At 42.1% G+C, this 25,049-nt stretch overlaps 1 protein-coding gene across 2 annotated transcripts in view; it reads left to right on the top strand.

The window, feature by feature from the left end:
* The window catches only part of WNT7B (Wnt family member 7B), a 133,959-nt gene that overhangs the window by 103,325 nt on the left and 5,585 nt on the right, over positions 1-25,049 (top strand). For both annotated transcript variants that reach the window (XM_065397708.1, XM_065397699.1), the window contains exon 3: positions 19,420-19,691. In XM_065397708.1, coding sequence (XP_065253780.1) covers positions 19,420-19,691 — 272 coding nt within the window. The remainder of the gene's footprint in view (positions 1-19,419; positions 19,692-25,049) is intronic.

The following is a 25,049-nucleotide window of genomic DNA, read 5'->3' as shown; positions in this document are numbered from 1 at the left end:
ATTAGAACCTCCTGATCACATCCTTTTTCTGTAGGATTAGAGCTGAAATCCAGCATGAGTTTTTACCTTAAAAGTTTGGTACTTACCTGCCACCTATTTCAGAAATTTCATGGCTGGGCAGAAGTAGTGTTTTTCTTTTCAGAAACGTTTATTCTTTTTCAGACCTAGGTGGAATAGAGTAGAATTATAATATGACAAGCTAGGAAAATTTACTAAAATAAGTGTCACTGTATGGAGCATAATCTTTTCATCCTAATTATTAAGACTAATAGAGGACCTTTCTGTTTTTAATCTAATATTTTCTATTTTCCAAAACAAAATATAATACAGGATAATGTAGAAATATTAAGTTAGAATGGATGCTATCAGCATTTTGGGGCTAAATTCTCATTTGCACTAAGGTCCCTTTACACCACTGTAGCAATTAAATGTATACTCACTTTAAAGCCCCTTCACACTGTCAGACTGGAAAAAGAGGTCTTAGCGCAAATAAGAATCAGTCATGTTATGTTTATCACATACTGATATTTACCCATTCCTTATATACCGAATAGGTAATACTGCAGATACTGCAGTAAATTTAACTACTGCCAGGAGTTAACTCAAAATTTCAGTGGCACCCAGTTAAACATTTAAATTCTATAAACACAAAGTACTAGATTCTGAGCAGGTGCAAAAATCAGTGCAGCTCTGGCCCAAAATGAATTTTTCTACAACACCTACTGCTAACTGCATGACAGCAAAATGATATGTTCAATACACATACCTACAACAAATACAGTAATTATCTACCTCTGAGAAAATGGACCATATGCCTTGAACAATTCTACTTTGTTATGCTGGCTAATCCTAAAAGTTACCATTTCAATATATTAGCCAGATCTATAAAACCATCTTATCACTCTAAATTCTCATTGTATTATACCTTTGCTGTGCAGACCTCTGTTATGTAGTTTGCATTGAGCAGATTTTTTTTTCTTTACAGCATATATAGAAAGGCATGACATTTCATCCCAAAGTGTATGCACTGTGGAAGAACCCTAAAGGAAATTCAAACAGTTCACATCTAGTGCTCAAAATCTCTAAACGGTTACTATGAACTTTAATTCCAGCCTTCACCATTTCAACTGTTCTCAAATTTGTTCTACGGAATATTGGTTTGGTTGCATGACCCTCGCTAGCAGATTTCCAACAAGTTCCTAGCCTATAATTTTCTACCAATGCAATGTTACAATACAGGGGACTGATTCTTCAGTCCTTACTCAGACAGAATTGTCCATGGACTCCCACTGTCCTCTAAAATTAGTATTAATAACCTTTTAAATTTTGTTTTTGCAGACATAGAAATCTTTCAATAGGCAAGACCATCTTGACACCAGTAATATGCTGAACCCAATGTGAACAACTTGTGAAAAAGATTACTAGCCTTTCTTTCTTTAATCAGCTATTCTAGAGTGTTCCTCTCCATTAATTAGTGGAAGAGGTATAATGCACTATATGTCTAAAAAGAAACCACTTGCCTTATAATTGGGGTTAACTTTGTATACTGTAAATTCAGGCATCTCATTTGAAATCAGCAGTATCTCACACATAGAAACTTTCTAGAGGACCGGATTTCCTTGTGATTGCAATTCCATTGTAACTGTTTATGAAAGGATGTATTTGCAAAATCTATACATTTCAAGGACTGTGCTAGTGTTCATAGGACTTAAAAAAAGAATGCGTGGGCACAGGCCAGTGCATGCACACAAATACTTACACCATATAATAAGGTGTTAGATTCTAGAATCTTGCACCAGGATGAAGAGCCATTCTGCTGCTTCACACTGGTCGCCAGACTAAATGTGTCCCATTAGCCCCAATCCAGGATACAAAAGTATTAGGCCATGTCTACACTAGCACTTATGTCAGCAAAATTTTTGTCGCTCAGGGGTGTGAAAAAACCACACCCCTGAGCGACATGAGTTTTGCCGGCATAAGTGCTCGTGTGCACAGCGCTATGTCGGCAGGAAACACTCTCCCGCCAATTTAGCCACAGCCGTTCGTTGAGGTGGTTTTATTATGTCAAGAGGAGAGCTCTCTCCTGTCCGCATAACGTGGCTACACGAGCAATCTTACAGCAATACAACTGTATTGGTAAATCTGTGCCGCTGTAAGCTTGTAAGTGTAGACTTGGCCTTAGAGTGTCTTTTTGAGCCAGAGGGAACTAGGAGTCCTGCAATATTAGAAAAAGCCAGCTTCAGAGAAAGCTCTGGCAGGAAGTTTATACGTGTTGTTATTTTAAGTCAATTATAAAAGAAAAAAGTTTTGACTCTATCCAACGTGGGTGTAGAGTGTTACGCGCAGGGTTGGAACACCACCTGCTTACAGTCTATTACAAGGCAACTTCCTGGTGCTGCTTTTTCCTAAAACATATATAGATCAGAACAGATACATACTACAGCTGTTAGATCTCACAGCGTCACATGCAGGCATTCCACGTAATAGAACAAATCCAGTCATTTCACATGGTATAGGGTCTACTGGATTCAGGGTGACCAGATGTCCCGATTTTATAGGGACAGTCCCGATATTTGGGGCTTTTTTTAAATATGGGCTTCTGTTACCCCCCACCCCCGTCCTGATTTTTCACACTTGCTATCTGGTCACCCTAACTGGATTCAGGGCTGGTTTTAGGGCTAGGCGGTTGCCCAGGTGCCAAACTGCTGTGCCGCTCGGCTTTTTTGTGTGACTCTGCCCCTGATTTACTGGCCGAATGGGGGGTGGGGTGGGGAAGAGGATGAAAACATTTACCACCATGACTGGCAAAACAGCTAGGATTGCTCCTGACTGGATTATTCCATTAAATTTTCTCAGGTGCTTAGGTCAAATGTATGGTACAGCTTTTCTTGTGGATATTTGATTTTATCAACAATGTATATGTTTCTGCTAAAAGTAAATTCTCAAGTGGGGAGAAATGGTTTGCAAATTGGTGACAGCATTTTGTTACATGACTGACAATTTTTTTAAGTCTAAGAGTGCACTTTGAAAGCATAAAAGAGGACAAAATAATCAGGAGGCATAACAACATAACAGTTTGACAATACTAATGACCATGTAGTAGATCATTATTATGACATTATCGTTAAGACAGTATAGGCATTTCTCTTTTTCAAATTAACTACACCTTTACATTCCTGTGCTATTTACTAATGATCCATACCACATATTTGTTCACTTTCGTCTAAGACTTTATGGGCTCTAGAAAACTCTTAGCAAATACACAGAGCTAAGAACTTATATGGCTTCCATCACCATAGAAACTGAGCACCATACAATTTCAATGTATTTATCCTAGCAACACCTCTGGGAGGTAGGGCAGTGCCATTATCCCTATTTTACAGGTGGGTAACTGAGGCACAGAGAGGCTAAGTAACTTGCCCAAGATCACACAAAGTCTGTGGCAGGCAGGGAATTGAACCTAGGTCTGCTAAGTTCCAGACTAGCACCCTAACCACTGGCCCATTCTTTTTCTCTTCAATAAACCTTACTCCTGAAAGGAAGGATTTTTTTGTGCTTAAGCCATTGGACTGGAACTCAGGAAGTCTGGCTTCAGTTCCCAGCTCTACTACTGATATTCTGAGTGATGCTGGGCCCCAATCCTGCAAAGAGAATCATACAGTTGGACAGCTCGGTGTGCTCACACAGTTTTCTTTGTTGGATAGAGGCCTTAATGTCTATGCCTCAGTTCCCCACCCGTGAAACAGAGATACTATTTTCTTTCTACCACACTCTATATGTCGTCTATTGATGGTCAGCTCTTTGTGGTAGAGCCTGTCTCTTCTATGCACAATAATTAGCACACAGGAGCACCAAATTCAGTTGGGGGTCTCTGGGTGCTACTGCAATACAAATGATAACAACAATTGTACTGGACCACTAAAAGACACTGCACAGACCTATTCAAGCAACACTAGTGATCTGACCAAAATCTACAAAAACAAGGCATTTCGACGTTAGAGCTGCCATTCCATTCTGAGCGCACATTAGTGTGCCTAGAAACCGCAGTTTAATACTTAAAACTATCCTTAATTCAGCGATCCTTTTAAAAGGTGTTATTTAACATGTTTCTGCAGCAAGCGCCCAGGTGTGCATGGTGATTTACAACACAATAAAGACATGACCACTGCCCCGAGGAATTTGTTTTCCCGGTTACACATGACATAACATAATACAGAAAAAGATGACATCATGCAAATGGCAGTGAAGAATACATAAAATAAGGTTCTGCACAGTATACATCATTTCATCATAGTTTCATTGTGATTGTTTTAATTATTACAATATTTATTTAATTATTTAAATTAAATAAAATTAAAGTTGTCAGAGCAGACGGTCCGTACAATATGAGCCAATGATAGGGCTCGAGGCTCCAATTAAAATTAATGGGAGTTGACAGTGCTCGGCACTTTGCAGAATTGGGTCCATAGTGACTCAACTATAACGAACTGACATTTATGGTAAAGTAGAACAACCAACCTAGACTGTTTTTATTCATGAAGAGCCTGGTTCTGCAAGACCTTCACACATGGAACTCCCACTGACTTCAGTGATTTTGTGTGTCTCATTAGCACGGCCCTGTTACAGAGCATCAGAGTTTTTAAGGAGACACAGCCAAGTTGAAAACTAATCTATTGTAAAAAATGGTGTTAGAAGTACTACTGCTGCCCTGAGTCTCTCTGCCAATTTTTGTGACATTATAACCATATTTTCCTATTTTTAAATGCTGTTTTCTCCGCTTTTGCTGTGTGAAATGCCCATGCAAAAAGGGAAGTTCCATGCACAGAGCACTCACAGGACTGTACGCGCTGTTGATCGAGAATGAGTTAGTACATTTATTACTTATTATTACTACAACATTTGGCTTTACATAGTCCCTTTAAGAATATCAAAGTGTTTTAGTATGCAGTGTTGTAGCCATGTTGGTCCCAGGCTTCCTGAGAGAGGCAAGCTCCTTGTCCTGCCTCTTCGGCCCACACTCCACACCAGCTGTGCCCCAGGCCCCGCTCCCACCCACCGCTGGCTCGCCACTCACCCCTTCACACACACCCACCCACCCCCCCGTGATCCCCCGTCCGCTCGCCTCCTCCCCCGCCCGTCTGCCGCTCGCCCACCTGCTGCTCGCCTTCTCACCCCCCCCCCCGCTAGACCCTTTCCCCGCCCACCACGAGACACCACCACCACCTGCTGTGCATCTGGCTCGCCTCCTCACCTGCCTCTGCCCCCCCCCACACACACCCTTTCCCCTCTTCACCTTAAAGCACTAATAACATTCCCCAAGGGAACTGAACAGGCAACAGGTATAGCACAATTGCCAGATAGATTCTCCTCTGTGCGGCAGGGAGTTCGGTGTATGCTGTATAGAGAGAGACAAAAAGCCAGGGCAGGCTACCTGTGCCAAACTGAAGCCTAATCTCTCCTTTTGAAAAAGTGCTTGTCATTGACAGCCTGCACTAAGGCCGTAGTTTAATCACCTTTCTTACACAGAATTCCCTGCCAGACTCATTTACTTAAACTGGGTTTGAATAAAATGACTAGATCAAGAAATAAACTCACTGGCTATGTCAGCTCCTCCTTGAGCCAGATTAGCACTTACTTCTTCTGGATACAGAGACTTAGGCCTTGGCTACACTCGCGGATTCACAGCGCTGCCGCGGCAGCGCTGCCGCAGCAGCGCTGTGAAGCGCGAGTGTAGTCGCACCACCAGCGCTGCGAGAGCTCTCTCGCAGCGCTGCAAGTACTCCACCTCTCCGAGGGGAATAGCTTGCAGCGCTGCGAGGGAGCGTGCAGCGCTGCAGGCGCTGATTACACTGGCGCTTTACAGCGCTGCACTCGCTGCGCTCAGGGGGGGTGTTTTTTCACACCCCTGAGCGCAGCAAGTGCAGCGCTGTGAATTGCCAGTGTAGCCAAGGCCTAACTGAAGGCTCGTCATTTGGAAACTGCTTTTAACCCCAATAACACATTTTCCTACAATATAAAAGCCAGCTGAATGTGGCCAAAGGCTTCCTGAGCGTTGGCAAATGCCTGTTAAATGGCTTCATTATCACTTTAATGGCCCTTTAACAGTTTCAGTGATCTCTGCTACTAGGTCTCTGGAAGGCTTTTTCCCTGCGTAAAGTTACTCAGGGATCCCCTCTGCGCGCCTCCTCACTCACCCCCGTCTGCCACTGACTCCCCGCTTGCATTCTCACACACACACCATGCCCCGCAGGGAGTGGGGGGTGAGAAGAGATGTGGCCGGCAGCTGTGGGGACCTCCAATGGGGGAAGGGGATGGGGTGGAGGAGAGGAGAGGAGGAAGATTCACTCTAGCAGCAGCAAGCGGTGGGAGCCTCAGGGAAGGGTCAGAGCAGGGAGGGGAAGAGGTGGGAGTGGGGGATACCACGGCCCAGATGTCGGGTGGCAGGGACAGCTGTGTTAGGGGAGGCAGTGCCTCCCCATGCCTATTATACCCGCTGCCCATGGTCCCAGGCTATTAGAGAGACAAGGTGGGTGAGGTAGTATCTTTTATTGGACCAACTTCTGCTGGTGAGAGAGACAATTGCCCCAATAAGAAGTAGGTGGGTGAAACCAGCCAATCACTACACACTCAAATGAACTTACACAGGAAAATGATAAAAAACAAAACCATCCCATCACCTGTGGGTGAACACTTTTCACAAAGTGATCACTCTGTATCTGACCTCAAAGGAAACCTGCACAACACTTTCAAAAGACAAGTCTTGGTGTTTAAATTAATAACTTTGCTAGACACTAAAAATCATGGACTGAACAGAGACACTAGATTCATGGCTTATTACAATAACACACTATCAACCCCCCACCAGCTGCCCTTACCTCGCCCTTTCTTTCCTCCATGACTGGATGGGTGTTAAGGGGCCACTTCACCTTGAATGGTCCCTTGAAATATGTGTTAACTACTTATGCTAAAAAATCTGTTCCCCCTTGTATTTTGCTGTGCCTCTCTGAGTATGTTTCCCAGACCTGAAGAAGAGCTCTGTGTAAGAGAAAAATCTGGTCTCTCACACCAACAGAAGTTGGTCCAATAAAAGATATTACCTTGTCCACCTTCTCTCTCTCTCTCTCTCTCTCAAGTATTTTAAGGCTTACATTTTCTAACTCTCTTAAAATCGGATGTTTCAAGTAGGGAACCAAAAAATTGAGGCATCTCAAATCATTAGTAATTTTCAAAAATGTGGGTTGTGGAAATATTACGCCCCACAGCAAGTCATTAGTAGAGCCAGGAATAGAAGCCACACAGGAGTCTCTCCCTGTTCCAACTATTACTTTACAAATTATGCTTTAACGATATTAGCAGCATTGTAAAAACACAGCAGACTGTGACTGGGACACACTGCACAGACTGTTCTCAATAATACAATGCATCTGGAATCTTTCCCTTACATTTTAGGCACTGTATATTATTTGAGTCATGGACCCTTTCATTCTTTAAACGAGTGCTTAGCACCATGTTTTGATAAACCTTTGACAAAGAAAAGCGGCAGTGCTTTTTGGATCAAAACTTTGCATTGCAAATTACCTCTATTGTAGGAATGAGACATAGGTTGTCTTTTAGCTCTGGGTTAACAAGAACAGTTTGCAAAAGCAAGTGAAAGATTGAATGTCTGTATTTTAAGGGTGAGATTTTTAAAAGCATCCAACTCCCTTAGGTATTTTAAAAATCTCACCCTAAATTCACAGCTAATTCACCTAGCTCACATGAGCTGTCGAACAAAATCCACCCAATAACAAACTCCCAATGCATGGACTAGACCACAACAGAATTATGCACAGGTTAAAAAAGAAATGTTGACAATAGCTTTTGGTTGTGAGCGGTTTATTGAATATGATTAGGAGGCAAATTATTTGAGTTAGAAACAGACCATAAATTGTTGAAAGCCATATTACAGAAGCAATTATGCAAATCACCCTGTAGAAGTCTCGGCCGAGGTTCGGCCCTCAGCGGGGCTGTGGGGTATCCCACCGCCTCGCTCTGGTCCGCCGTCAGTCCTGGTCCAGCGGTAGTGTGTGATAGCAAACACACGGTTAGGGGCTCAGGGCCTTAAGCAGGGGCTGAGCCAATAGGTCAGAAAAAGCCCCGGGCCCTCAATCAGGGCGGGGCAGCAACCACGGAGTCTGGAGCTCAGGCCCTCAAGCAGGGGCTGAGTCAGTGGTTGTAGCAGCCCAGGCCCTAGGTCAGGGCGGGGCAGCAATCAAATAGTCAAGAACCCAGGCCCTTAGGCAGGGGCTGAGTCAATGGGTTTGTAGCGGCCCAGGCCCTAGGTCAGGGCGGGGCAGCAATCAAATAGTCAGGAACTCAGGCCCTTAAGCAGGGACTGAGTCTATGGGTTTGTAGTGGCCCAGGCCCTAGGTCAGGGTGGGGCAGCAATCAAATAGTCAGGAACCCAGGCCCTTAAGCAGGGGCTGAGTCTATGGGTTTGTAGCGGCCCAGGCCCTAGGACAGGGCGGGGCAGCAATCGAATAGTCAGGAACCCAGGCCCTTAAGCAGGGGCTGAGTCTATGAGCGAGAGGTCCCAGCCTCGCTAGGCCAGGAAAAAGGGGGAGTCTGCCACCCAAGGGGTGGGTGGCAGGGGGGACGCAGGCCCTCCCACTCCACTGCGTCCCAGCCCGGGGCCCTAGCAGCGGTGGAAACTTGCTGCTGTCAGTGGGGATCCTGGCCGCAACACACTGACATAGGCTCTGGCAGTGTTGAAGCCAGACTGGGGTCGGCTGCCCCCGGGCTACTTCCACTCTCCCCCTCGTAGGGTACCTGGGCCGTACTAGTGTCCTCGGTGGTCTCCATGAGCATCGGTTCCTCCGGGTAGGTAGCGAAGGGTAGGTTCGGCTCCTCCTCGGGATAGCGGGAAAGGGGCAGGCTCGGCTCCTCCTCGGGGTAGCTGGAAAGGGGCAGGCTTGGCCAGTCCTCCTCAGGGTAACGGGCGAGGGGTAGGCTCGGCTGGCCTGCTGCTGTCTCCCAAGCGGGAGCTCGGCCACAGACATCTGCCCTCTCCGCTGGCTTGTGCTCCACTGAGCTCTGCAGGCGGGCTTTTATACTTCCGGGTCGGCGCCGTGACCTCTGAGGGGCGGGCGCCGGACCCGGTGGCTCCGCCCACGTTGGTATTAGGGGAGGTTCGGCCCTCAGCGGGGCTGTGGGGTATCCCACCGCCTCGCTACACACCCCAAGATTAGAAAATGATCACGAACTTGGAAAGTACTCAGTAAATGTGAAAAAAAAAAACAGGCATAACAAGCAGGTTCTTATACAGGTCTGTCGCATCTTACGCGCATTTAACATGCGCGAATTCAGCTTTACACGGTCGGCAAAAACAAAAACAAAAAAAAGAGAAAAATAACTATTTAAATACTGTACTTGTAGTGCGGGCGATTCCGACCGCCATTACACTCAATGTAATTTTGACTATACTCGGTTTTCGCTTTACGCGCTGACTGCGGAACGTAACCCCAGCGTAAGATGAGATAGACCTGTAGTTGACATACTTCCAAGAGTACCTATAAATAGTGAAAGCAAGGGGCGGCAGGAAGAGAAGTGTGACGTAAATATTACCCTTATATTACCCATTTTTAAAAGAAAGTCTGACAAACCCAAATGAGCAACACAAAATTACCCAATTTTACAAGAACTTGAGAGAATTATTCTAGATGAATGGCCAACAGAAAAACCCAGCACCTCCAAGCATAAAAATGTATTGGGACTCTAGGAATGAAAATGCTGCATAGGATGCAATTCTGTACATAGGATATCATGTTATAATACTACACAGCGTCAGGTTTGAAATACTAAGCATCATTCGCAGTGCCCACCCATACATAAAATCTGCAATAAATACAAGGAACAGAATGCAAAAGACCCACTGAAACCACATGAAACTCCGACTGCCATTTGTCCAAAGTCAGTGCAGATTTATGTGAACTAAACAGGAAACAGTCTCCAAGGACTACTACTGACATATTTTTTTTGAACTTCAGCTGTTACATATCAAGTAGCAAAGTTTGCATGACACAGGATTCAAGATGAGTTACTCACAGATGTTGGACCGCATTTTCAAGTGGCTCATTTTAGCAAATCTTTTTGATATATCAGTTCAAGCACACCACCCTTCAAGTCCTTACCATGCACAGTCAAGTAAGTGAACAGCAAAAGTAGTGCAATGTAACAAACACCTTGACTAGAAAAGTGCCTAATACATTCAAGAGATCCATATTTAGCATGCCTAAAATGTCACTTAAGACCTCAGAATGCCTTATTAAGATCACCAGCTCCAAAGTTCTTGGGCAAAAGATCAAATTCTTAATATCTTCCAAAAGTTTTTTTGAGACAGAGTATGTCTACACTGGAGTTGGAGGTGTAATTTCCAGTTTAGGTATACACGCCCATGCTAGCTCGATGAGAGCTAGTGAGCTAAAAATAGCAGTGCATGGGAGGAGGGATGGGCTAGTCCTTTTGAGTAGAATCCCATCTGAAACCCATGATGCAGACTTGGGGTGGTTAGCCCTTTCTGCTGCTCTCACTGCTCTGACTACACTGCTAATTTTAGCCCAAGTTGGAAATTACACCTTCAAGTGTGTTAACATACCTGCAGACAATTAATACTACAGTAGTTAAAAAAAGACTATATGCCAGGAAACTGGGGGGGGGGGGGGGGGGGGGAAATACTGTAACAAAAATGCCAAACAGTTACTCCATACTGAACTGGGAGGGAATATTAGATTCCAAACAGAAAGTGTCTGGCAACATGTCCAGGTAACATCTATACAATCCACATCAAGTTCATCTGTTCTGTTCAAGGAAAGCGCTACAGGACATGGTGCACTGACAGGAGTAACACATGCTCACCCAGTCACTGACAATGAAAAACACCAGGAGCAGCAAACAGGCTCCAGATGGCAGGTCTGTCTCAGCAGCTGAACAGGCATAAGCAGAAAGAATTGTTCTAAGAACAAGTTTCCGTATGATCAGAACTCCACTGAGGTTCAGAGTTAGTGGTTATTGACAGATATATAATAAGAGGCAAAATAATCCTCTCATCTGTCAGGAAGTTTGGGGTCACCTACCTTGACTCCACTGTAGAGGTCTCCATTTGTGTGTTTTGTTAGTTGGCAGTATTCATTTGTAGTTGTTTTTTTTGTTCTTTGTTTTTTTCAGTTCAAGTTCTAGTTCATTTGATGTGATTGCTTTTTTGAAAGGGAAGGTGTAACAGCAATCATGGGATTCAGTGGATACTGACTTGTGACAGGGGTATAACTTTTGTCAACTTGACCCTGGTTATATGACCCTTCTCAAACTGGCATAAGGACTGTTAAATTGCGTGGCTTTGATCTTCCTCTCTGAGATCCAATGTGTACCCTTAATTCAACTGTTCTTCACTTGACCACAAGTCAGGCATCCTGAAATTAAAACTTAAACGGGTTGGTCTTCCACAAGTCTGTAGAGAGCACTATCTGGCTTTTGAACAGCATAAAGAATATGTATATATTCTGCTGACTCAAATAGGTTATATAGTTCTTACCATGTTGAGTTATTTAGCTGTTGTGTCGCTGTTTCCCTTAACCTTGGTTCTAAAATCACATTAAGACCATATTGTGGTTGATTGTAGTGATATAGTACGTGTTGATAGAGAAAAGGGAGAACACAGTCTAAGGGGATATATTATTGTCCCTCTCTTTTTCCTAATTTTTTGAGGTTAGAAGGTGAAGTTTGCTAAAAGTTATTCAGAGGCAGCTAGAAATTCCTTAAAGTCTGAAAATGCTTTAATCATTTGACACTGAAGTTAGAGTTGTGGGTACCAAATAGCAACCTTAAAGAAACTATATCCATCCTTGTGTCAATCTTTTAGATTAAAATACTTCTGGATTAGTCCTATTTATAAACTACTGAAAATGCAAGGAGACAAAAAGACCTGATCCAGAGCCCACTGGAGACAGTGGAAAGACTCCCATTGATTTCTGTGATCTTTGGATTAAGCCCAAAGAAAGGAATTTTTAATATTTTCTCTCAAAATTTCTAATGTGCTCTTCAAAATGGTAAATAAAACATCAACCATAACGTTATGAAACGCACTAAATTTGCCTGCAAAGATCTCCATCCATCCCTTCCTCGGATGCTGTTGCTTAATTTTAGTTTAGTTTTTTAGATATATCCATTGCCCATAAGAAATTGCACAGGATTCTTCTTTGGCCTTCATCTGGGAGGAAGACACGTGCAAAAGGATAGGTTTTGCAATAAACTCAACCTTCTACCAAGGTCTAGTACTGCATCCTATTGACTTTTACAGGAATGTACCACATCATTGTAGATTTTACAAGTCTATTTTGAAATTAATTTTGTTTAGTATCATTGTCTTGTTAGTATAATATGTATACAGAGGCTTGGAAGGATTTGATTTTTATGAGTGAATGTTGGTAAATATGGATTTCACCATGCACATATAACACCAACAGACCCTGGCTGGATTGAACCTGGGACCTCCGGAGCTTAGTGCATGAGCCTCTACTGCATGAGCTAAAAGCCATATGGCTGTTAGCTAAGGCTGTAGAGCAGACTCATTAATCTCTCTCTAAGTGGTCTCGGTGCCACTAGATGGGACAGAACACCACACCCAGAAGGTGTGTGGTTTACACACACACACACACACACACACACACACACACACACACACACACACACACACACACACACACACGCAAAAAATATATATATTTCCATTGACAATATTTGAAATTTATGGATAGGCAAAGTAAGAAAAATGTTGCTTGAGAACTTATTAGAGTTTGATTTAAGAATGTTTTTATATTTTGACAAGTGATGTTGGCAACTTGCGGTTTAATGGTTATAAAGCTATAACTTTTTGAATCTCAACAGCTACTATCATAAAATAATTATTTTCTGACACCCCCCCCAAGCTTGTTCCCCATAACTTCCCATAAATGTGAAAATTTAAACGATAAAAAATTTAAAAATGCTTAAAACCCATAATTTTCTGCATCTGTGAAAATTTAAATGGATAGACATCTAAAAAATTGCTTTAAAATAAACAGAGTTATTAACAATCAAAATTATTTTTAAAAAATTGAATTCTACCAAGCCTATATACACCTTTGCTAACATGGCTAATCCAACATTAGCAAAATTACTGGCTAAAAAGTGTACATCACATAGTCTAATACTTCAAGTTAAAATAACCTATTTTCAGTGGCATCCTTTATTTACTTAGTTCCTGATGAAACAATTCTTTGAATGATGTATGAAATAAAAATATTTAGGAAAAAACAGTAGTAAAAGTAGCCTGTAATTCAAACAGTTGAACTCAAAACCCTGCAGCCACAGCTGAATGATCAAAATATCTATTTAGTATATATGAGCCTTTCCTGAGTGTGGTTTTACTGTGAAAATATGCTGTGATGTATATGTACACTCAAATGAAGTAAACTATAGCAATTATGGAACTTGTAATAATTTCCACAATGGACCATACTAAGTGTAGTGCTATGTTAGCAGTCTAAAAATTAGTCAGAAATTACATAAATTAGATGTGGACTATAGGCTGGTCCAAGATTCCAACACAGAACAGATAGACTGCTCTCACCCCATCTGCCAGAAATAGTTGGCTGAGGAAAATATTGATCCTACATCCTTACTCTGTCTAATCAGGATTTACTTATGTTAATGGGGAACTGAGGTCTTATCAGGCTTTGTTTCCTAAAATCATTTGAAAGTAAGAAGATAGTGTGTTATATTTGCAATTTTTTATTATACTTTTTAAAAAACTGCAGTTAGAATGCAAATGTTGGTAGATGCACACATATAAATGGTATTGACCCAGTGTGGAAGGCACACAGCAAATCCGACATGCCCTGGTAAATTGAAGGGTCACCACCTCCTATTGCCTTTACTTAAAAAGATTAAATTCATTTTAGGTTGTGTTGAGGGACATGTTCTAGCTGAGCTATCCGATAACACCATTACCATTCTGTTTTCAAAATTCAATTAGGAATTGGATTTTCTTCCTTGACACCAGACAAAGCATTTTTTTAACCTTGTTTTTAGTTGAAACTGATGGTACTCAAAGATAACAACCATTATTTAAAGTCACATTGGTGGGCATATAATAATAACTTGATTAAGAGTTATGGGAGGGGCAAGGGGTTGGGACAGTCTAACCAAAGTATTAATGAGATGACCTTATTGTTTTTTTCTGATTTACATTTTATAATAAAAGATTATTGATGACCACAGCTGAGAAGGTTGCTAACATGCTGGCTTAGACTAATGTTCAAGATGAGGTTCACAATATCTTCTGTTTCAAAAACCTCATTCTATGCAGGGTACGATGTATTAACATGCTAAAGGAGTCCACTTCACAAACCAGAAATGAGTCCATTGTATTCTAGAGCTGCACTGATGTGGAACAATGGTCCTTCCATCCAGTCAGTGGGGTTCCCCGTTTGTACTATACCATGATTGCAGTTAAGGATCATTGTCATGGCTCTCAAGTGGGTGAAAGAAACTTCCTTCTGCTCTAAAAGCTAATCAAGGGTGTAGTGGAGGGAACACAGAATATCCTTCAGTTTACCACAACTGACTTGAGGGCTTGTGAAAACTCCTGGACAGACCAGTGACAAAGTGGCCTCTCTAAAATGATGTATCTTCTGCTCTGGCAATGTATTAAAGTTGAGCTTAAAAATATTTTTTTTAAAGTCTGTTCGCAGTCCATCTCCTGGTGAATATAATAGTTGGCAGACGTGGTGTTGCTTACAGCAACAGAAAGGAATGTATTTATTTATTCGCTTTTCTAATGCACTACTCCCATAGTGTCTGAGCACCTTGCAGTCATTAATGGAGCAGAATCTCCAGTCTGCCAAGTTCTCTTTGTGCCCTGCTAGTCACTTCCCATGGTTCCTTCTGCCCTCTACACTGCCCTTCCTTTTCCCACTCCTCTGTTCCCATTACGTTCTCTCCTCCCACTTCTGTCTGCTTACACCATCTCCCACCATATATAGTTTAAAAAAAAAAAAAAAGCACCCAAGGAAAATAAAATAAAGAAAACAAAAACAACAATATCCCAAGGAACTAATGTGATATTTGCCACCTCTTTGCTTACCTGCCCCTTGTCTGGCTTGTCTATTTAGACTGTAAGCTCTTTGGGGCAGAGAGAGTGAATGACAGAGGGAGGGGGGATGGAGTGAGCGGAGGGCAGGGCCTTGGGGAAGGGACGGGGCCTCAGGGAAGGGGCAGGGCAGTGGGCGGGGCAAGCGTGTTTGGGTTTGTGCGATTAGACACTTGGCAACCAGGGCCGGCTCCAGGCACCAGCTTGGCAAGCAGGTGCTTGGGGTGGCCACTCCAGAGAGGGGCGGCACGTCCAGCTATTCAACGGCAATTCGGCGGACGGTCCCTCACTCCCGCTCGGAGCGAAGGACCTCCCGCCGAATTGCCACCGCAGATCGCGATTGCGGCTTTTTTTTTTTTTTTTTTGCGCCGCTTGGGGCGGCAAAAACCCTGGAGCTGGCCCTGTTGGCAACCCTAGGCTTTTACCGTGGCTAGGCTGTGGCCCCCCAGCCAGAGCCAGATCCAGGTAAGACCTGTGCTCAGGCAGCTGTGGGGAGCTGCGGACCCTCCTGCCCTGGGTGGGCGGGGGGGCCCATGAGGTGAGGACACAGGCCGGGACCTACTCTCGACCCCCACACTCCGGGCAGGTGGAGGGTCAGAGGTGCTCCACAGCTGGCCAGGCTACAGCTGCCAGCCTGGCCAGGAGGGGTGGGGCCTCTGCTGAAAAGTGGATGGGCCAGGACCATCCACTTTCAAAAAGTGGGAGGGCCATGGCCCCTTGGCCCTCCTATTTCGGCACCCCTGCCTCTGCTCTAGGTGCTACCGCAATATAATTAATAAATAATGATAAAAGTAATCACTAAAATATCACCATGGAGCTTGGGACACTGCTAAACATCATCTCTAAATGACCCACAGCCTCATTCTCGCTTGAAGATAGGGAAAATCTGAACTTGTCTAACATCTAGTTAAAAAATATCCCATTTTCTTTCTTCTTCCTTTTCAAAAATAAATAGATTTGGTTGAAATGTAAAACAATGGTTTTGGGTTGAGTGAAATTCTGGGATTTTTTAAAATATATTTGAATTTGTTAAAATAAAACTAAAGGAAATTTTCAAACAAAAAGTAATTTCAAACAAACAAACAAAAAATCCAAACACTGTGTTTCAAAAATGTCTAAACAAAATGTTTAGATTTCTTTGGATTTTTTTTCCCCAGAAAGGAAAAAAAATAGGCAAAATCAAAATGAACTAGCAAAACATTTTGGTATAGATAACCCTGAATTTTTTGCTGAAAAAAAGTTTTGATTGAAAAAATTTGCCCAACTCTTCCCCTGTGGGGTACGTATTACTTTCTACTGGTTACAGATCGGAAAGCTGAGGTAGAGAGATGAATTGACTTGCCTTGAGCCACAAAGATGGGTTTACATTTTAGGATCTCCTTGCTTGGTTCCCATGCCTTTCTCTAATACTTATATATTCTGAGACAGGTGGTGGGAGGATTTTCTCTTTACTTTATGTTGTATCAGAAATCTGGCAATGCATAAAAAGAAACAAATTAAAACAACCCAAAAAAACTAAACCCACCACAATTAAACATTCGATTTTCTTCTTATGTTAATTACATTGAGCAAACAATTAAAAGGGGCAAAAACAAATGTAGGACCCCATCATGTACACTGCTATGTCTCCTTATACTTCATTGAAGTCAGCAGGGGTTGTAGGTGCTTCCAGGAAGCTGTCTATGAATAACTGAAATGAATGAACAAACAAACAAACAAAATGCCCTGTGCATGTGCTATTTCAGAACCACTAGGACTAGGGTGACCAGACAGCAAGTCTGAAAAATCAGGACGGGGGTGGAGGGTAATAGACACCTATATAAGACAAAGTCCCAAATATCAGAACTGTCCCTATAAAATCAGGATATCTGGTCACCCTAGCTAGGACTGTTGTAAATCCTAATATGAAAATTAAACAGTTTATGAGATTATTTCTATTTTTTCCCCTTGAAGATTTGTTTTGCTTTGTATCTGTTAGGCCAGTCAAAAAGTAACAGTCAAAGCTTTGTGTGTGGGCATTAAATCATTTCAGTAACATGCTGTGAATTCCTCTGCAGTAGCAGTATAGGGGTTGGTCACCAAAGGAGGAGGAAAATGATGATGGCAGAAGTTTTGCTGTTGAACGTGAAAAGAGAAATCAGAGGAAGAAATGTTATAAACAATAATAGGGCAGTACAATGTGTTCCAATCCAACTCCAAATGAAGCTCAGGGAGTGTCTTTTGGTGGACTTAATGGGAGTTGGATCAGGGCCTATTAGAGAAGTAAACAGCTGTGAAAAACCCCAGCCCAACTTCCCAATCAGGCTGTACACCATCCCGCAACCCTCTCTCAATCAGCCCGCATTCCCCAGCACCTCGCCCTCCTTGCCATTCCAGCCTGCACAGCTTGGCCATCCTTCCCCCATCACACAGGCCTGCATGGTTCCTCTCAGCATCATTCCCTCCCATTTTGGTGTTCCTGCTACACCCCATTCACTGTCTTCATTACATTCATTCCGCACACCCACTGAATACTGGAATGGTGCCAGTCACAATTCTTTGACACATTTTCTGACCAACATATACACAATGTGTAACTCAGCCCATAGAATATGTGCATGGGTCAGTTTACCTGGTCTGGTTATAAGGCCTTCTACCTTGGTTTCTTCTACTTAGCTCCCCCCAAAATGTACACAAATGGTTCAAGTGTATCCACTTACTGGAATCTGGTTTATTTCACAAAACAGAACAGCTCAGCTCAACTCAAGTCTTCCAGCCCTCTTCCCCAGGCTTACCTGCTCCTCCAACTAGATTTCACAGCCCTTAAGTCCTCTCAAAACCAAGCCTCCTTCCTAGCTTCACCCAAAACCTTTCCCAGACAAGTCTTCTGCTCCTGCTCCCTGCAAGTATCTCCCACCAGATGTTCTACCTGGCTGGTACAGAGTCCCTTTCCTGACCCCAAGTTTCCCTTATCTGTCTGGGCCAGCTCTCTCTTAAAGGAAGCCTCATCGCCAGGTTGCTGTCACGTGATGCTTTCACCTCACATAGCTGCCAGTCAAGGTCTTGAAATGTACTGCAGGGATGCATGCATGCACTCCAGGCCTATTACAAGATGCAATTGGGCACCGTTTTGTCTAAGTATTGGGATTTTAATGAATTCTAAATCATGGATGTCCTTGCTTTCTTAGATAGGTCTTGCAATTGTCATGTTATTTTAATTTAACTCTTGTCATCTGTATATTTTTGTTTTTCAGTGTCCACTGAAGTGATGAGGCATCTTTTCATATATTGAGTTTCAAGAGACATTATCACCTAATTAGGACAAGTAATGATACTATAAAAGCCATTACTAAACTTTGTGAGGATTAAGACAGTATTTGCATGACAGCACGTCAGCTATTTCAAAGTATTCTTTAGAAAAGCCCCTATTGAAATCAATCTACTATGTATATAGAGCTCTGAAATGCCAGTAGTTCCAGACTCTTAACACACTGCACCAAGGTACAACAGAATTTGGATTCAGAGGATTGGTGGGGAAAGGCTGCAGCTTTATTAAGGCAAAATTGAGAGTAAATAAAAGTGAGCAACAATAAACATAAAACAAGAGACCATCCAGCCTCCAGAAAAACCACTGCTCTAAAATCTACATCTTATGGTCATCTCAGGTTTTAATCAGTATTTATCATCACTGACCAGCTCTACCTGCATCCTAATAAGGATGTATGGACAGTCTTCTCCACTTGAGTCCTATCCTTGTCACGAGACACTCGCCACCTTACTGGGCATGGTATTTGTTAAGCCTTCACAATGTACTACTTTCCCAGCATGCTGGGAATTACTGGTAACGCTTCTCTTCCTATAAACATCCCCAGCAATGACTGGCCTGCAACCCACTTGAAATCTGCACAACCTCCGTGAACAAACCTGGGATAAACAACATTTATGATCCTGGTGAAATACTTTAATTAACAAATTATCTTGCCTCAAATAGTGCAGCCCCCACTGGCCAAACCCACTGCCAAAGGTACCTCAATCTAACATAGGCAAAGGGACTGTTATATGGCTGGGACCTGCAAGGTATGTGGGCAGCTGGTCACTAGACCCCAGTTCAGCAAAGCACTTAAACATGTACATAACTTTTTAAGAAGGAAGAGTATGGGCTATTGACAATGCTACCCTCCTGCTTCTGAATGAATGCATTGCTGTACATAATGTATGTACTTTGTAGTAAGCACTGCCTTCTTCCAAACCTATCAGCTGTTGGTTTCTCTCCACAGGAAGCAGGGAAGCAGCATTCACCTATGCCATTACCGCTGCTGGGGTTGCACATGCTGTCACTGCCGCCTGCAGCCAGGGCAACCTCAGCAACTGTGGCTGTGACCGAGAGAAACAGGGCTACTACAACCAGGAGGAGGGCTGGAAATGGGGAGGCTGCTCTGCGGATATCAGATACGGCATTGAATTCTCCAGGAAGTTTGTTGATGCCCGAGAAATCAAAAAGAATGCACGGAGGCTGATGAACTTGCACAACAATGAGGCTGGAAGAAAGGTATTCTAGATGGGAAGGGAATGGGATAACATGCTCTCTGGAGGGTGGGTGGTCCTTTTAATTTGCAACTGAACTTAAGTGGGTCTGGTTATAGCGAGCAATGCCCCCAGTCTTCACCCTCCTTCTAGCTTGTCATTCTGCGCCCATCTCAAGGTTATCTGATGGTGTTTAATGCCTATATTTGTTTTACAGATTCAGAAATGAGTTTATGTCAAAGCTCCATTAACTACTCCACAGTTTATGTGCCTCTAACCATTTCTACTTTCTTAGGCCCCCTTCCAAGCTCTCTTGAAATTAGACATGATCTTGCAGGAATTGTCATTGGTAGTGCTAAATCTTTGCATTTTCTCTCCTTGGAAAAAAGCTAGCAAGAGGTAAAGGGGATTGTGGTGGGACATGGAAAGATTTCTATGTTGCTGAACTCCAACAGCTCCAGTAGTTACTCATTCCACCCAAAGGCAAAATGCTGCTTCAAGTATGCCTCTAATCAAATACATATTTTGTAGCAAATGCATAACTGTCAATTTCACATTGGTGGAGTGCATATAACCACATGATCACTAGACAAGTGTTACTTAATCTTTGGAAGAAGACACACGCTTAAATGTCTACAATCATGATTTAGCTGCTTGCCAATGAAACAATAAACTTACTGGAATTATGCCAATTTACGCCAGTTGAAGATCTAACTCCACAGCGCCAAAAGTTTGCCTTTTAAAAATTAAAATATGCCCTTTTCCATAATACATCACCACACTCAAAAGAGATTTTGTTAATTTTTTTTTTAATGTTTTCAGCCTAAGAAATAAGGGTACTCATTTTCCAAGATGAAGCTGATGTATATGAATTGAATTGTATTATGTATTCTACTGCAGGGGTTCTCAACCTTTTTCTTTCTGAGGCCCCGCCAATATGCTATAAAAACTCTATGGCCCACCTGTGCCAAAACAACTGTTTTTCGGCATATAAAAACCAGAGTCAGTGTTAGGGAGTAGCAAGCAGGGCAGCTGCCTGGGGCCCCACAAAACTAATTTGCTCAGGTTTCAGCATCAGTTCCGGGTGGTGGGGCTCAGGGCCAGAGCAAATCTAATGCCAGCCCTGCTTGGAGGACCCCCTGATGCCTGCTCACAGACCCCCAGAGGGCCACGGACCCCGGTTGAGAACCACTGTACAGAAAGAGAATTTCAGTCTATCACAGACCAGAAAAAAAATCAGACATTATTCCTTGCAAATTTCCTTCCCTAAACAATTGTGCGTTTTTGCTGTCTGCTGCTCACTAGCTATTGTATTCCACCCCAGAAGTAGCTCATTTTTGATGGAGGCTGAAGCAATTCCTGTACATACTTTATTTTGAAAGACATAAAGTAGCACTCAATCCATGCACAAAACTCTCAGAGGTTGCAATGGGAGCTCTGTACAAAAACTGAGGGCAGAATATGGCCGTAGTTTGTAAAATGCATTGAAATCAAAGGCATTATATAAATGCAAGAGAAAGAAAGAGAAAATGGAGTGAATGATCCAGAGTGTGTAATGGGAACCAGGAATTCGTGAACAGGGGAGCACTGGACATTTTTATGCCATAGGTGGAATGCGGGAGGCAAATCACCTGGAGTGCATGATGGAAGGCATCCTTAAAAAGGGTAGATCTCTATATGTGAAAGTTGTCCTGACTGGTGGGGGTGAGGAGGGAGGGCAGCCAGGACATGGCCCCAGGCCCAATTGGTGCTGCTAGTCTGGGGCTGGTCGTCTCTTCTTTGCTTCAGCACTTCATGTATCTCAGAAGACATGTATTGGGTTGTACACTCAGAATAATAAAGCTAGTCACTGAATTTCTGAAGTAAAGCACTTATTTGTATTATAGTAGTGTCTAGAGTCTCCAACTGATATCAGGGTCCCATTGTGATAGCTGCTTTACACACTCATAGTAGATGGTCCCTGCCTTGCCAGCTTACAATTTAAATAAACAAGACAGATAAAAGGCGTGAGTGGAAGAGGCTGAAATGATTGGCCCAAAGTCACACAGTAGGTCAACGCAAGGCCGGGAATAGAATCCAGGGCTCCTGACTCCCAGTCTACTGCCCTATTCTATACTAAACCACACTGCCTGTTCTAATTAAGCAAATAATAATTATAATATAAGGTGAAACTTCATAAACAGGAGGAAAGTAACCAAAGAACTTCCTAGATTACCAAATGAATACTTCTGGAAGGAATTTTCAGGAAAATACATTTGCACTAGTATTTGTGAGGATTTCACTTTCTGCAAACATTTTGGCAAACTCTAGGAATATGTGCCATTAATCTTAACTTTTTGTTAAAAGGTCAAAACAATGACCAACTCTCACGGTACATCTCAATTAGAAAATAGATTTCTTGTTTGCTTGCTTAGTAGGGGAAGGAAAGGAAGATCAATTGGTAACAGAAATGTAACACTGAATCTTAACCCCCTTGGACTTTTGGGAAGCTAGATCCATCTCTACTTGATTGTTCTAGACGGCAACATGGAATATAATTAATCCCTCTCAAAGTTTGGAGGAAGCCTGGATATGATCTTCATGGCTCAAGAGCTTACCTATTAAGAACCAATATGAATACAACCTTCAATTGCTCTGAACATGAGTCAAAGACAATTAATACAAGACATCATTTGTTATGTCACTTATCTTCTCCGCCTTCAGAATTTGCCAACTACGAGCTCTGTTCTCTGTAGCACTGTCCGATGAATGGAATAGCTGTCTGGGTGGTATTATGGCTACCTACCACAGAATCACTGTGAAGGAAAGGGTGTAAGGAATCCCTTCCCTACCTACAGCCTGATCCAACCCCTCACTGAAGTCAATGAAAACATTCTCATTGAGTGAAATAGGCTTTGGATCGGGATCTAGGACTCCATCATTTGGATGGCTGCATTCCTGCGGAGACTGGTTAACATTTTAGGCCCCAGAGGCAGCATTGAGAAGAATGAAAGTCTACACATGAGTGGAGTCTTCCAAGAATGCTTCCAACTCCCCTGATGGAGCGACACATCTGCTTTCATATATAACTAAATGGCTCTGGCTCTTATAACCATAGTAGAGCCTATAACGTTTTGCTAATAGAATAGCCCTTGAAAGAGACAGATATTTGGGCTTTTCAGGTTTTTGGGTTTTTTTAAGCTGGACTTTTCTAATTGCTCTGCATTGCACTTCCAAGTATTGTTCAAACTAATAGCAAGTTTGTGAATTTTCTTATACATGACAAAGTTGACATCAGTGCAGTTTGGAAGAAATAGCTACCTAGGACTGTTGATGAAATAATAATTTGCTACTGATGGAAGACCTGAGCTCTGCTATAACACATCACTGAGGTGTATAAAATACTGAAGTACCTAACTTCAGTGTAATTTTTGAAATGACTGCTATAGATCAGAACAATCTGAACCCACTCTCCCTTCTCCTCCCTCCCCACTCAACTGTACCTGGAAGTCTAATGCAAGTGTTACTGTGAAAGGCTGGAAATCAATAAAAGGCTTGGTGCAAATCTGAGTGGTTACAAAAGTTGTTTGTGGACAAAACTTTGATATAACAACTAAAAATTAAATGTTGATAAAATCCAGTAAACTTCTGATGCCATTTTATGAGAGACGCAGCTTTCTACTATGTATTTTAGGAAGTAACTGTATTATGAAATTCAGAAAGAGTAACCTCTAGGAACATGTGCCATTAATCTTCACTTTTTGTTAAAAGGTCAAAACAATGACCAACTCTCACGGTACATCTCAATTAGAAAATAGGTTTCTTATTTGCTTGCTTTTTAGGGGAAGGAAAGGAAGATCAATTGGTAACAGATCACTGCTTTTACCAGACAGATGAAAATAAATGTTTCCAACAGTTTATCAATCAATTAGGTTCTTATTAGATAGTCACTGTGGTTATGTGGAGAAAATATTGGGCTATTTTTTTTCTTCCAGAAATACACACTAACACTGAATGCCAGAAGCTCCATCCCCAAATTTAGTCTTTTGTAATGTCAATGCGTTTTTGTCTGAATGCCTGGAAGATGACATCTTATTTTATAGTTGAAAGAATGAGTGTGGAGGGACAAAAAATGTTCAGTGTCTCTTTAAAACAGCTTATTCAATTACTTGGGACATTTTTGTATAAACAATGACTATTTCTCACAGCTCCTGGAGCCACAGAACTGTGGTACTGGGAGGGGTTTTGGCTGACATGATTTGGCTGTGACACAGCTAATGAGTTTATTTGTGGGTTATTTATAATATATAGTATCTAAAGAAACAATTTTAATGTGAAGTGTTACCGCAGGACAAGAACACCCTATGTTAACTGTAATATTTATGTCCCAAAATAGAAGGCCCAGTCCTGCAAGGTGCTATTTCCTGAGATATGCAAAGTACTCTCAATTCCCAGTGTCTTCAATGAGAGCTGAGAGGGCCAAGCAGTTCCCAGAAAAGCATTCAAAATAAAATTTTCAATAGTGCATAAGTGACTTCGGAACCTAAACCCATTTTCAAAAATGATTTAAGGCACTTAGGAATTTAAGGGCCTTAGGTTCCATACACACTTCTGAAAGTGGGATTTCAGTTCCTAATTACTTAGGTTCTTTTGAAAAATTTACCCTCAATGACTTGTAGAATTGGGTCCACCATTTGCGGATACATTTTTTCCCCTATAGGAGACAAACTACTTCACTAGACATCCATTTTGAATAGATTTGTGAAGGAAAAAGGCTTTGGTAATTTTTCTTAGTAGCTTATTTCCCCCACTCAAATTCATCTGCAGAAAGATATAAATCTAACTTTCAAAAGGTTCAGAGTTACAACTTGGATTGGTCAGATGGACAGCTAAAGCTTATCCATATTTACATAACATAAGTGTAATTTCTTGAGTCTGAAAACCTTGGCTCAGAATCTCTTGCGGGGGAGTTCTTTTGCTCCAATTAGATGGAAATATAGCTTCTTGCCCAGTGTTTTGGCCATTTTGCTTGGAACTAAAAGAGGAAAAACATAGGGGGGAAAAACCAAATATTTCAGAACTTACAAAAACATTCAATTCTAGAAATTGACAAAGGTTTCTGGGGGTTCAGTTTTAGTATTTATATCCATACTTAGTATGTAGTGTACACACATCATACACACAATAAAATGGTCATTATTTCTTGGGATTGTGGTTTATAGTCAAAATAATGGGAGGACAGACACAATACTTTAAAAACTGTTTCCATTTATTTTTACTTAAATTTTTAGTCAAAAGATTTAAAAACAGTCAACCAGCTGTATAGGTGGTTGAAACATTACACAAGCAAAATGTAATGAAAAACTTCAAACAGATTTTTGTGTGCATGTGTGTATGTGGTGGG

This window comes from Emys orbicularis, chromosome 1 (genome assembly GCF_028017835.1).
Source record: "Emys orbicularis isolate rEmyOrb1 chromosome 1, rEmyOrb1.hap1, whole genome shotgun sequence".
Taxonomy (NCBI): domain Eukaryota; kingdom Metazoa; phylum Chordata; order Testudines; family Emydidae; genus Emys; species Emys orbicularis.
Note: the sequence above shows the minus strand (reverse complement) of the source record. Positions and strands in the feature narration are given on the sequence as shown.